The sequence below is a fragment of the Mauremys reevesii genome, unplaced genomic scaffold, assembly GCF_016161935.1.
Source record: "Mauremys reevesii isolate NIE-2019 unplaced genomic scaffold, ASM1616193v1 Contig2, whole genome shotgun sequence".
Lineage (NCBI taxonomy): Eukaryota > Metazoa > Chordata > Testudines > Geoemydidae > Mauremys > Mauremys reevesii.
In genome coordinates this window covers 3,259,156-3,273,853 of record NW_024100826.1, presented here as the reverse complement: position 1 = coordinate 3,273,853, position 14,698 = coordinate 3,259,156, and the positions used below count along the sequence as shown (strand labels likewise).

General features: G+C 49.8%; 1 protein-coding gene across 4 annotated transcripts in view; it reads left to right on the top strand.

Moving 5' to 3' along the window:
- The window catches only part of KDM5B (lysine demethylase 5B), a 192,856-nt gene that overhangs the window by 105,211 nt on the left and 72,947 nt on the right, over positions 1-14,698 (top strand). For all 4 annotated transcript variants that reach the window (XM_039518029.1, XM_039518031.1, XM_039518028.1 and 1 more), the window contains 3 exons: positions 1,714-1,833; positions 5,162-5,356; positions 5,735-5,916. In XM_039518029.1, coding sequence (XP_039373963.1) covers positions 1,714-1,833; positions 5,162-5,356; positions 5,735-5,916 — 497 coding nt within the window. The remainder of the gene's footprint in view (positions 1-1,713; positions 1,834-5,161; positions 5,357-5,734; positions 5,917-14,698) is intronic.

The window sequence follows — 14,698 nt, the reverse complement described above, 5'->3', positions numbered from 1 at the left end:
TGTTCCACATAAGGTGGTTTAGTTTTTGAGGTACTTGTGGAGGCTTGTCAGGTGCCCTTTAGTTGGACACTAGAACCCTTGGCTGCCCCCTGTTTGTTCCAAGCTTATTTAGTTTCTGATGGTGTTTGGAACACAACTTCGCAGCAGAGGGAGGGGAACCATGATTTCTTTGTAGATCTTCCCTGCAGTGCTGAATAGTTTGGCAGTGCCTCATCTACATCCTTCCTCTCTCATATTTCTTGTCATTCTGGGTCATTATTTACCTATTCAAGAAAATGCACCATCCTTGAAAGGATGTACTTAACTGGCTTTTGAAAGGAGCTGACCTTGGAACCCAGTGGAAACATAGAGGGAGTGAGGCAGTTTAAAGTACCTAAAGTGTGATTTCAGAGACATAGATGTTTTAAGTTGTGGGAATTCTTGCTTCGTCTCATGGTGTTTCAGAAAACAAGAAATTACAGGTAGCTTCCAACCTCCTCCCCTCCACCACCTGCACATTTTAAAACCTCTCCATCTCAGTATATACTTCAGCAGCTCACTAATCTTAAACTTAATTCCGCTTTATGACGAACCTAGTGACTTTCATATATCACTTGTGAAATGAGACATATGGCTCTCATTTTAAATACTTCCCTGACCCAATACATGCATCTCAGAATTGCAATGATAGCTAAATTCAGAGACCACAAAAATGTGTGGAATATGCAAGTTTATCTTGTCCTGATTTAAGATGATCAATGAGGTCACATTAATTGATTGCTGCAGATTTACTGTTAAAGGCTATATTGTGACTTAGCCATGTTTAGGGCTGCATCAACTGGAGGGGCTTGTGGAAGTAAGGCCTCCCCTCATTCTCCTGTGTGGCCACATCAAATCCACTTGCTTCTGAGTCCAGGGTTGGGAAGAGCAGCAGGGACTTGAGCTGGTGTAATGTACTGGTATGAAAGGATGGGCTTTTGATCTAGTTGGTTGGATGGGATTGGGAACTAGGCAGACCCCATGGCTGTTCTCCCTTCCCCTTGTGTTTAGCCAGCTCTGGTGAGTGGCCTGTGGGGTGAGAGTTTGCTGTAATGAGTCAATGCAGCATACTCCCCTCTCTGCTGTGCAAATTCAGTCTCTCTTCCTTTCCATTGCTCTTCCTGTAGCAGCATATCTTCACACTGCCCCTTACTCAGAGCTGAAAGGAAACTTGATTTTGTCCTAAATGACCCTTGGGTTTGCCACCTTTTAAAGAAAAATGTATATTCAAAACCAAACAAAAAAATCCATCAGCCACCAAGCACTAGAATATTTGTTTATTTTTTTAAGCCAAATTTGCTGATTCTTGTTTGAAAAAAATATGAGCTCTTACATTTTAGAGAAATATCTGCCACCTTGACAGTACATATACTGGTTGAGTGGTAGCTCCATCTGCCAGTAAGGCTGAGTAACAGTCTGCGCTGGGAGTTGTCACCATTTGTTTTGTCAGCATTTTTCAACCTAATTGTTGGCACTAGGAGTTTACCTGCAGTGTCATGGAGTGCATGGTTAGTCCCTGTGCTTTCTGAATAAAAATTGTAACTCTTTGGCTGAGGTTTTTGAAGTGCTTTAAGCTAAATAAATGGGCATTGGACATCCACATGCCCTTGGTGGCTTTGAAAATCTAGACTGTACCTCTGTGTAATTCTTACCCATTGTTAGAAATCAACTTGGTTTGCCTCTTGTTTTTATTAGGTTTACCGAACCAACCAGTGTGCTGGAGAATTTGTAATTACATTTCCAAGAGCCTATCACAGTGGCTTTAACCAGGGTTTCAATTTTGCTGAAGCTGTGAACTTCTGCACAGTTGATTGGGTATGTTTTAAGAACATGGTATGGATTTTCAGTAAAAGTATATGCTTACTAAGTAGTGTGGTGGTAATTTTATTGTACATGCACAATCTCACTTGAATCAGCTGAGTGGAAGGCATAAAAAAGAATTTTCCTAGTGCACAATGACCAAAGAAAACACAGCATGGATAGTGGTGCTTTGCTATTTTTCACTTTGTGCAATTCTTCTGTGTAGGTAATGAAAATGCTTTAGCTTTACATAGCTTAGTGATTTCAGAATACTAAATCAGCTTTAAAACAAGTTCAGTGTACTGACTGAACACTTTCCCCTCACCCAACTCCTTAAAAGAATCGAACATCAATTAATGTGGGTTGTGATTCTTAGGTACACTAAGGTCATTTCTGCCGTGGAAACAGCCTCTTGAGAATACCCGTTAGGCAAGGGGCCTGCCCAAACACTACAGAATTGCAGAAGACTGCGCAGCTGCTGCGCTCAGCCTGCAACAAACAGGGCATGTTGGTCATGGAGGTATGGCCAGGATGCACTGAACTTATGGGTATTCTTTGCTTCCCAGTGCCCATAACAGTCCTGGGGAAGCAGAGCATGAGTCGGAGCAGCCTCAGGGCTGTTTTAACTTGTACTAGGGACTGGACAGAGCCCTGCATGTCATGAGAATACAGGGAGCATGAAGGTTGCGTAAAGATACCTTTTTTGCACCCCCATTCCCATTCTTGAGCTAATTACAGGAAAATTATTATTCAGAATCAAGCACAGGGACTCTTCCAACTTCACTTCAAACACCTTTAAAAAGATTCTTATGGCATATCATGGAACAATTATTTACTGCAGTCTCAGACAAAAATTGTGGGCCAGCAGCTCCAAGTTTGTCTTACCCATTTTTTGACAGTGAATTATGTTTACTTAGATTGTAAGCTGCTTGAAGCTGGGACTGTCTTTGTTCTTTGTTTGTACGGCACCTAGCACAGTAGGGTCCTGTTCCATGACTGAGGCTCATAGGCCCTATGATAAGACAAATAATTAATAATAATTATTCTATGTGACTATCTTCAGGTTACATCAGTGTGGAATGGAACTCTTTTGGACTATTACCCCACTTCACTGATTTTTGAATGGACCCTTTAAGCAGTACTGTCAAATCCAAATTTAAACTCTTTAAATCTTTAACGGTATTTAATTATAAAATATCAGGGTTGGAAGGGACCTCAGGAGGTCATCTAGTCCAACCCTCTGCTGAAAGCAGGACCAATACCCAGACAGATTTTTGCCTCAGATCCCTAAATGGCCCCCCTCAAGGATTGAACTCACAACTCTGGGTTTAGCAGACCACTGCTCAAACCACTGAGCTATCCCTCCCTCCTTTTTGTGATAATATTTTCTGTTAGGTAAAGATTGGAACTGTCCTCTGTTATTTAAATAAGAGCAAAATCAGAGTAGGTTATAAAACATGGTTTGCTATGGCATTTTCAAATTTTTATCTTGACCATGTATTACAGCTCTAACCATCTGTAGAGATCCACTTGTTCCATCTCACCAGGAAATTCTGTGCACTAGCATGAGGTTTTCACATTGCTTTCACTTGGAAAAAGTAACCAGGAAAACTAAAACTGCATTTCTTGCATGCACACATCAGCTGTTAAGTACTGTAAGATTTATGCAATTGCATCTCAGAGAATCAGACAGAACTATTCCAAGAAGCCATTGCCTGGAGTGTACATCAGTGTTAATTTACTGGAAGTCTTAGTGGTCCATTCCTAAATGAGAAAAACAGAAGATCCCTGTTCAGAGCAGCAGCAGATAATAGGCTTCTGTACAAACCAAAGATTATGGCTGCTAAAGCTATTTTCTGTCCTTCTTATTGCTTTTAATCAAAATATACTGAGCAGGGTTCCTCCAAGATGGACCAAATGCAGCCACCTTATAACATCTATAACATGATAACAAATAACATCTCCAGTGATTAAAATATTGTTTGGCCCTTTTCAAGTACAGTTGTTTCTGATGAGTCTCAGTTTGGATTTTTCCAACACAAATTTTGTCATTCTGTGAAACAATTTTCAGTCATTTACATGTGGGCCATTTAGAAATGCTGCTGCTCTGACTTCAAAATGCTGTTTATATATAGTACAAGGGAGGCTGGAATAATGTATAGACACTTTAGGCCTGTATCCAGAGCTCCAGCTCCTGGAGTCATGTGAATACATCAGAATGTAAATGTTTAAAAAAAAATAAAAATAAAAAAAAAACCTGTAGCCCTGATAGTTGCAAAGATAAACTAGAAAATGTGACATGAGTGTAACCTCTGCAGTGAGGTCAGCCTGAGTCTGCAGACAGACTAAAAAAACAGTGGAACAGGTGAACTGTCCCATTCCTGTTCATAGCGTGTTAATGCCAAGACTCATTGCTCTGGGTGGGGATTGTTGTAGTGTGCTTAGGGCCCTGGATTTTCTTAATCTGGCCCTGAGTGCAACAAATTTCCAAGTCATGGAATCATAAAAGATTTGGGTTGGAAGAGACCTCAGGAGGTCATCTAGTCCAACCCTTTGGTCAAAGCAGAACCAAACCCAACTAAATCATCCTAGCCAGGCCTTTGTCAAGATGGGCCTTAAAAACCTCTAAGGAGGGAGATTCCTCCACCTCCCTAGGTAACCCATTCCAATGCTTCACCAACCTCCTAGTGAAATAGTTTTTCCTAATATCCAACCTAGACCTCCCGCACTGCAACTTGAGACCATTGCTCCTTGTTCTGACATCTGCCACCACTGAGAACAGCTGAGCTCCATCCTCTTTGGAAACCGCCCACCCTCCCTTGTAGGTAGCTGAAGGCTGCTATCAAATCCCCCCTCACTCTTCTCTTCTGCAGACTAAATAAGCCCATTTCCCTCAGCCTCTCCTCATAAGTCATGTACCCCAGCCCTCTAATAATTTTTGTTGCCCTCTCCTGGACTCTCTCCAATTTGTCCACATCCTGTCTGTAGTGGGTGCAGTACTCCAGATGTGGCCTCACCAGTGCCAAATAGAAGGGAATAATCGCTTCCCTTGATCTGCTGGTAATGCTCCTACTAAGTCCAAACACAGTAGTCAGTATCCTGAGTTATAGGAACTTGCTCATGACCTTGTTTACTCTTTAACATGTGGTTAAAATTAATATAGTTCCTAGAATGCGCTCTTATTGGCATTCATTTGGTTGGATAGATAGTAATTAGTTAATAGCACAGATAGTCTGTGCCTTCACATTATTATGCCTCTAAAGGTTTCATAAATAACATTTAAAAAAAAAAATCTTGCTGACACTCCTCCCTCTCCACCCTCTTCCCCCCGCCTCTGATACAGCTGCCATTGGGTCGCCAGTGTGTGGAACATTATCGCCTGTTAAACCGCTACTGTGTTTTTTCTCATGATGAAATGATATGTAAAATGGCTTCCAAAGCAGATGTCCTTGATGTTGTGGTAGCTTCTACTGTTCAGAAAGACATGGCTATTATGATTGACGATGAAAAGGCTTTACGGGAAGCTGTGCTTAAACTGGTAAGCTTTAGGAAATGAAATTATGCTTACTGGAGTAACTTTAAAGTCATGATGTGAAGTTCACCCATGGTGTCCTGTATTAATGTTACCCTAACCCTTTGATTTCAATGGGACTAGTTGAGGAAAGAACTACTTGACATTAGTGGGGTATTAGAATCGGGCCCTTCGTAGTTTGTTTGGTTTTTTTTTTTTTAAATAGGTTTTTTGGTTTCTTCAATAACTTAGTTGAAGTAGTTGAGTCCTCATTAACCAAAATGTGATTATTTTCATATGTCCAATATCTTAATCCTAAACTTCCGTGATAAATCATATCTTTGATCAACTTAACTTTTGATCTTCTAGTCTAAGCTAGTCTGCTCTGTTTGTATTCTGTTGTAGGGAGTGACTGATTCCGAGATGATGGCTTTTGAAATGTTGCCAGATGATGAGCGCCAGTGCATAAAGTGTAAAACCACTTGCTTCATGTCTGCTGTCTATTGCTCATGTAAACCTGGCTTACTGGTATGCCTGTATCACGTAGAAGATCTCTGCTCCTGTCCCACCTATAAATATACATTGGGGTATGTTTTGGCTAGAAAAAAGTATTATTCATTGGGGGTCTTTGAGGACTAGGATATGCTTTTCTTAAATTTAGTTTTTTGAGGAATCTAGTGTGGGTGGGAGGCACATCACTCATCTGCTTTGCTAGCGATGCCATTTATATTTCTGCCACAACCATGTTCAAACTTATTTCCACAGTGCCCCAAACAAGGAACATCCTTTCTGAGATGGTGTATAATGCTATTAACTTTTCTTTTTCAAATCCCACAAGATATATTTCTGCCATAACACCTACAAGAGAGACAAGGTGGGCGAGGTGATATCTTGTATTGGACCAGCTTCTGTTGGTGTGAGAGACAAGCTTTCAAGTTGCACAGAGCTGTTCTTCTAGTCTGGGAGAGGTATTCAGAGCATCATAGCAAAATGCAAGGTGGAACAGATTTTTTTAGTGTAAGTAGTTAGCACATATTGTAAGAGACCATTCATGGTAGAGTGGCCTGTTAACATCTCTGCAGTCATAAGATAAAAAGGGGTGGTGGGTTACAGATTGTTGCAATAAACCCTAAATCCGGTGTCTGATCAGTCCATGATTTTTAGTGTTTACCAGAGTTATGAATTTAAGCTCCCAGACTCATCTTTTGAAAGTGTTGTTCAGGTTTCCTTTGAGGATGAGGACCGATAGATCAGATATAGAATGATTGCTTTGTGAAAAGTATTCACCCACAGATAGTAAGGTATTTTTGTCTTTTATTATTTTCCTGTATAAGTTCATTTTAGAGTGCAGTAATCTGTTCCACTTTGCATTTAGCTGTGACACTCAGAGTACCTTTCCCAGACCTGAAGAAGAGCTCTGTGTGGCTGGAAAGCTTGTTTCTCTCATCAACAGATGATGGTCCAATAAAAGATATTCTTCTTCGAGTGCTTGCTCATATCAATTCCAATTAGGTGTGCGTGCGCCGCGTGCATGTTCGTCGGAAGATTTTTACCCTAGCAACACTCGTTGGGTCGGCTGGGCGCCCCCTGGAGTGGCGCCACTATAGCGCCGGATATGTACCCCTGCCGACCCATCCGCCCCTCAGTTCCTTCTTACTGCCCGTGACGGTCGTTGGAACTGTGGAGAGCGGCTTTGCTGACCTCCACATCCCTAGCTTCTCGTAGGTATTTACTCTTTACCGTGATTATAGTTCGAGTTCTTGTAGTTATAGTTAGTGTATATAGTTGAACGGGGGATTGGGGATTAGCCCCTTTCCTCCGACACAGTGCAGGCCCATGCCCAAGGCACCGGGATTCAAACCGTGCTCGGCGTGCCAGAAGCCGATGCCAGTAGGGGATCCTCACGATTCCTGCCTAAAGTGCTTAGGAGAATCCCACCTGACGGACAAGTGCCGCATTTGCAAGTCGTTCAAACCAAGAACGAAGAAGGAGCGGGACTTCCAATTAAAGCAGCTCCTCATGGAGTCGGCACTTAGTCCTGCGGCACCGGCACCAACCACCCAACAGACTGCCTTGGTGAGGAGCGCACCTTCGGCACCGGATCACTCCGGTACCGAGAAGGACTCCCGGCACCGACATCTGCTGGCACCGACACCCCGGCACCGCTCCCTTTCCCCGACTGGGAAACGCCATAGTGCTCCTACCCCATCCTCGCAGAAGGAGCACGCATCAAAGTCCGTCCGTCGGACCCCGGTAACCGCTGCGGCACCATCAACACCGGCACCGCGGTTGGCAGCTCCTCCTAGCGCGGCACGGTCGATTCCGGTCCCGCAAGGGCCGTTGAGTCCAGTGCCACATATCTCCCCGGCTCATGCTGTGGTTGAGCTCGCTCTCCCTTCCACACCGGAGACCTTCTCTATGGCAAGATTGCTCATCGCTATGACGGAGTCGATGCAGCCTCAACCCCCGGCACCGCTGGTGTGGGTTATCCAATTTGTCGGCAAGCCGGCCCTGATAAGGCCTCCTTCCGTCGGTCCACCTGAGAGACGTCATTCCAGGTCACGGTCTCAGAGATGCTCACGCTCACGCCGTTCCCTATCCCGGCACCGCTCGTGGTCCCGGCACCGCTCTCTATCGCGGTACCAGTTGTACTCGCGGAGACGTTCAGCATCTCGGTCACCGGATAGATACTCCTGGCACTGATCCGACTCTCGGTACCGATCTCGGTACCGTGTGTCCCACAATCACTCCCAGCACAGGGACTCGAGATCCCGGTCGACCTCCCGGCACCGGCACGGTAGAAGGTCCCGGTCTAGCTCGCAGCACCGACAAGCCCGGTACTGCTCACCGGTACCGCTCTGGGACTGAGCGCTCAGAACAGCGGCACCCCCCCAGGGTCTCTCGGCACCACCGTGGCCTTCGAGGCACACGTCGGTATCGTCTCAGGCTGGTAGTGCTTCCTACCATCAGGAACGCGTCTCTGATGTTCCCAGCCACTATCCAGAGACACAAAGCCACGAGCAAGGTCCTCATCACTGGGCCTTTTGGACTCCGTGGGCATACCACAAGGCCCAAGGTGCCCCATCAGTGGCTCAGCGCTCAGGCCCCTCAGAGCACAGGGTTCCCGAAGCGACAGTGAGCCGTCCTCCCCCTGCGGGCACGGATGAGGATCCACTTCAGTCTGTAGACACTGAGGTTCCACCTGATGCAGATGGTGCCCCGCCAGTCCACGACCCACCTCAGGACCTGTTGGTACTGGGCCTCTCCTCCTCCTCCTCACCCGATGAGGCCGTGGCAGGAACATCCTCCTCAGGCCCTCCTCAGATCGATCTCAGGGCCCATCAAGACCTCTTGAGGAGAGTAGCCTAGAACATGAATCTACCGATTGGAGGAGGTTGCTGAAATAGAGGACCCGGTCGTGGACATCTTATCGGCGGATGCACCCTCTCGAGTGGCTCTCCCGTTCATCCGCACTATACAAGCCAATGCAGACACAATTTGGCAATCCCCAGCTTCAATTACACCTACAGCTAGGGGAGTAGAGAGGAAATATATGGTCCCCTCAAAGGGGTACGAATATCTCTACACCCACCTCCCTGCTCCCTGGTTGTCCAATCGGTGAATGAATGGGAGCGTCATGGCCAGCAAGCACCAGCTCCTAAGGCGAAGGAGGCTAGGCGCATGGACCTCCTAGGCCGTAAAATTTACTCGGCTGGGGGCCTCCAACTTAGGGTGGCAAATCAACAAGCCCTCCTAAGTTGCTATAATTTTAATACGTGGGTATCTGTGGGGAAGTTCACGGAGCTCCTTCCCCAAGAGTCCCGTGCAGAGTTTACGCCCCTACTTGAAGAGGGTAAAAACGTGGCAAGAACTTCCCTCCAGGCCTCTCTGGATGCAGCGGACTCGGCAGCCAGAACACTCGCGTCTGGGGTAATGATGAGACATATCTCCTGGCTACAGGCTTCAGGCCTTCCCTCAGAATTGCAGCAGACAATTCAGGATTTACCTTTTGAGGGCCAGGGCCTTTTTTCAGACAAAACTGACCCCAGGTTGCAGAGTCTGAAGGACAATCGAATCATAATGCGCTCGTTGGGTATGCACACACCGGTGACCCAATGAAGGTCCTTCCGGCCCCAACCACACCACCCTTACAACCAGGCTAGGCCGCGTCAGGATACGACCAGACGGCGCGGCAGAGGGAATCGGCGGAGACAGTCTGGCCCTCAGGGAAACCAAAGTCAAGCGCCCCCTAAGCCACCTACGGGGCCCAAACAAAACTTTTGATGGGACGTCCGAGGATGGCCCACCAGTTACCCTGCCGGATTCTTCTCCCTCCTTCTTCAACCGCCTCTCCAATTTCCTCCCTGCCTGGTCCCAGCTGACCTCCGATCGTTGGGTCCTCCGCACGGTGGAAGCGGGATACCACCTCCAATTTGTTTCTCCACCCTCCCTACCCATCCCTCTTCAGGGACCCCTCTCACGAGCAATTCCTCTTACAAGAGGTTCACGCGCTCCTAAATCTGGGAGCCATAGAGGAGGTGCCAGAAGACATGAAGGGCAAGGGATTCTATTCCCGCTACTTTTTAATCCCCAAGGCAAAGGGCAGTCTCCGACCGATCCTGGACCTGCGAGAACTCAACAAATTCATGATAAAGCTGAAGTTCCGCATGGTATCCCTGGGGACCATCATCCCATCCCTGGATCCGGGAGACTGGTATGCCATCCTTGATATGAAGGACGCCTATTTCCACATCGCCATTTATCCGCCGCACAGACAGTATCTCCGTTTTGTGGTCAACCAACAGCACTTCCAGTTCACAGTGCTTCCCTTCGGTCTTTCTCTGGCCCCAAGAGTCTTCACCAAATGTATGGCCGTAGTAGCTGCCTCCCTCTGTTGTCGTCGAATACACGTCTACCCTTATCTCGACGATTGGCTCATTCGAGGGACTTCCCAGTCGCAAGTATCACAGCACCTGTGCATCGTCAAAGACCTCTTCGGGAGGCTAGGCCTCATGATCAACGTAGAAAAGTCTACTCTGACTCCAACGCAGAGAATAGACTTTATTGGAGCAGTTCTGGACTCCAATCTGGCCAGGGCCTGCCTTCCTCAGCCACGTTTTCAAACAATGTCTTCGATCATTCGAAGCCTTCAATCCTTCCCAACAACGTCGGTGCGCACCTGCCTCGGCCTATTAGGTCACATGGCATCCTGCACCTTTGTGACCAAGTACGCGAGGCTACGACTCCGCTGCTTCCAAACCTGGCTTGCTTCACTATACCGTCCACACAGAGACAATCTAGATTCGGTGATCACTATCCCCAGGATGGTTCTCGACTCCCTCACTTGGTGGTTAGACCCCACTCAAGTCTGTGCAGGGATGCCATTCCACCCACCTCAACCCTCGGTGGCACTAACCACGGATGCATCATCTCTGGGTTGGGGTGCCCAGCTCGGGAACCTTCACACTCAAGGCCTCTGGTTGCCCCAGGAGCTGGCCTTGCATATCAACGTGAGGGAACTGAGAGCAGTCCGTCTAGCATGCCAGGTGTTTCGGGACCATCTCCAAGGCCGTTGTGTATCAGTGTTCACGGACAACACAACGACCATGTTTTACATAAACAAGCAGGGCGGGGCACGCTCCTCCCTCCTTTTGTCAAGAAGCCACTCACCTGTGGGACTTTTGCATAGCCCACTCTATCAATTTGATAGCGTCTTTTCTCCCAGGAGTCCAGAACACTCTGGCAGATCGCCTCAGCAGGTCCTTCCTGTCTCACGAGTGGACGATCCGTCCCGAAGTCATCCATTCCGTTTTCCGGAGGTGGGGCTTTCCCCACATAGACCTCTTTGCCTCCCGAGAGAAAAGGAAATGCCAGGTGTTCTGCTCCTACCAAGGACGCTCCCTGGGCTCCCTCTCAGACGCTTTCCTCCTCCTGTGGACAAGGCATCTATTTTATGCCTTCCCGATGTTTCCCCTCGTTCACAGAGTCCTACTAAAGCTCCGCACGGACAGAGCCAACCTGATCCTCATTGCTCCAGCGTGGCCGAGGCAGCATCGGTACACCCTGTTGTTCGACCTCTCAGTGGCGGATCCGATTCCCCTGCCACTGTGGCCGGACCTCATAACGCAGGACTTCGGCAGGCTTCACCACCCAGACCTGCAGTCCCTTCATCTCACAGCATGGCTGCTACGTGGTTGAACCAATCTGAGTTGCGTTGCTCTGCCTCAGTGCAACAGGTACTCTTGGGAAGTAGAAGGCCTTCCACTAGAACGACTTATCTCACCAAGTGGAACCGTTTCTCCCACTGGTGTGCTCAGAGTAGCTTAATTCCCAGAGAGGTTTCTGTCCCTGCGCTCCTGGATTACCTCTGGTCCCTGAAACAGCAGGGCCTGGCGGTCTCTTCTGTAAAGGTACATCTGGCAGCTATTTCTGCTTTTCACCCAGGTGAGAGTGGCCGTCCAGTTTTTTCTCACCCCATAGTTTCCAGGTTCCTTAAGGGATTGGAATGGTTGTACCCTCAAGTCAGGCGCCCAACCCCCACCTGGGATCTAAACCTGGTGTTAACCAAGCTTATGGGGGCCCCCTTCGAGCCTCTGGCCTCCTGCTCCCTGCCGTACCTTTCCTGGAAGACAGCCTTCCTCGTCGCTATCACCTCGGCAAGGCGAGTTTCAGAGCTTCGTGCCTTAACGGCTGATCCCCCGTATATGGTCTTCCACAAGGACAAGGTACACCTGCGACCACACCCCTCTTTCCTCCCTAAGGTGGTGTCTGCCTTTCATGTCAATCAAGACATCTTCCTCCCAGTTTTTTTCCCGAAGCCGCACTCATCGCGCCGGGAACAACAACTACATACTTTGGATGTCCGTAGGGCACTCGCTTTTTATATAGAGAGAACAAAACCCTTCCGGCGTTCACCCCAGCTCTTTGTAGCGGTGGCAGACCGCATGAAAGGCATGCCGGTCTCTTCCCAATGGATCTCATCTTGGGTGACATCCTGCATCCGAACGTGCTACGACTTGGCTCACGTTCCCGCTAGCCATCTCACCGCCCATTCTACGCGGGCGCAGGCCTCTTCTGCCGCCTTCCTGGCTCATGTCCCCATCCAGGAAATATGTCAGGCGGCTACCTGGTCATCGATTCACACCTTTGCCTCATACTACACATTGGTCCAACAGTCCAGAGACGATGCAGCCTTCAGCTCAGCAGTTTTGCATTCTGCAACGTCTCACTCCGACCCCACCGCCCAGGTAAGGCCTGGGAATCACCTAATTGGAATCGATATGGGCAAGCACTCGAAGAAGAAAAGACGGTTACTCACCTTTGTAACTGTTGTTCTTCGAGATCAGGGGCGGCTCTAGGCACCAGCAAAACAAGCTGGTGCCTAGGGCGGCCAAATCTAGGGGGCGGCAGGCTGCGCCGGTGGACCTTCCGCAGTCATGCCTGCGGGAGGTCCACCGGAGCCCCAGGACGACCGGACCTGCCGCAGGCATGACTGCGGAGGGAGCGCTCGTCCCGCGGCTCGGCTGGACCTCCCGCAGGCATGACTGCGGCAGCTCAAGCGGAGCCGCGGGATCCGCGAACCGTCCGCAGCCACGGGGGGTCCAGCCGGGCCACGCGGGACCAGCGGACCCTCTGCAGTCATGCCTGCGGGAGGTCCGCTGCTTCCGGGGCGCCTCCCGCGCATGACTGCTTGGGGCGGCCAAAACTGTAGAGGTGCCCCTGTTCGAGAAGTTGCTCATATTCATTCCAAACCCGCCCTCCTTCCCCACTGTCGGAGTAGCCAGCAAGAAGGAACTGAGGGGCGGATGGGTCGGCAGGGGTATATATCTGGCGCTATAGCGGCGCCACTCCAGGGGGCGCCCAGCCGACCCACCGAGTGTTGCTAGGGTAAAAATCTTCTGACGAACGTGCATGCGGCGCGCGCACACCTAATTGGAATGCATATGAGCAACACCTCTCGAAGAACAACAGTTACAACGGTGAGTAACCGTCTTTTACCTCCTCCACCTAGTCTCTCTAATATCCTGGGACTCTCACTGCTACAGCTACACTCCATGTAACATCTACGAGAAATTAGTGTGCTTATTCTGTTTATTTACGCCAGAAGAAGACTTGTAACTACTATAGCAAGATGAAACATAAGAATGGCCACACTGGGTCAGACCAAAGATCCATCTAGCCTGATATCCTCTCTTCTGATAGGGGCTGCAGCCTGGGGCCCCTGGAAAAATAAATCACAGGCAGTGATCTCCTGTGCTCAGGCTGCCTGCGCTGGCCCCATGCTGCTCCCAGAAGTGGCTGGCTGCTGGCAAGTCTCAGTGGCCCCTGACAGGGAGGGGGAGGAGGCTCCACGTGCTGGCCCCGCCCCCAGCACCGTCCCCGCAGTGAGTGGTGCTACGGCAGCGGCACTTGCGGGTGCGGGCAGGGGCACGCAAAGACGCGTCAGCAGCTGGCCGTTTCCGGGAGCGGTGTACGGCTATGGCAGGCAGGTAATTTGCTTGAGCCCTGCTACGCCACCGGCCAGGAGCCGCATGTGTTAAACGCATCCTGGCCAGGGCCTACACCTCGTGTGTCTGTCCCCCACCTGTACCTCAACTCCCCTGCCCCAGGTCAGAATCCCCTCCTGCACTCAAACTCCCTCCCAGACCCTGCCCCCTCTCCTGCACCCCTGCCCCCGCACCCTCTCCTGCACTCCTGCCCCAGCCCAGAGCCCCCTCCTGCACCAGCCTCCCTCCCAGAGCCCACACCCCTCACCCTCTCTTTTACCCCAACACTCTGCAGCAGCCCAGAGCTCCCTCCTGCACCCAAACTCCCTCCCAGACCCTGCACCCCCTCCTCCACCTCAATCCCCTGCCCCAGGTCAGAATCCTTCTCCTGAACCCCAACTCCCTCCCAGACCCCGCACCGCCTCCTGCACCCCAATCTGCCCCAGCCCAGAGCCCCCTCCCAGACCATGCACTCTCTCCTTCACCCCAACCCCTTGCCCCAGGTCAGAATCCCCTTCTGCACCCAGCCTCCCTCCCAGAGCCCTCACCCTCTCCTGCACCCCAACACTCTTCTGCAGCCTGGGGCTCCCTCTTGCACCCAAACTTCCTCACAGACCCTGAACCCAATACCCTGTGCCAGCCTGGAGCCCCCTTCTGTACCAAACTCCCTCCCAGAGCCCACACCCTCACCCTCTCCTGCACCCCAACACTCTGCACCAGCCCTGAACCCCCTTCTGCACCAAACTCCCTCCCAAACCCTGTGCTCTCCTGCACCCCAGCCTCCTCCTGCACCAAGCTCCCTTCCAGGAAGAAGACTGGTATACAGGCCCCACAAAATTGAATAGCCCCGAGTCCACAGGAGAGTTAATCCGGCCCTGCCCAG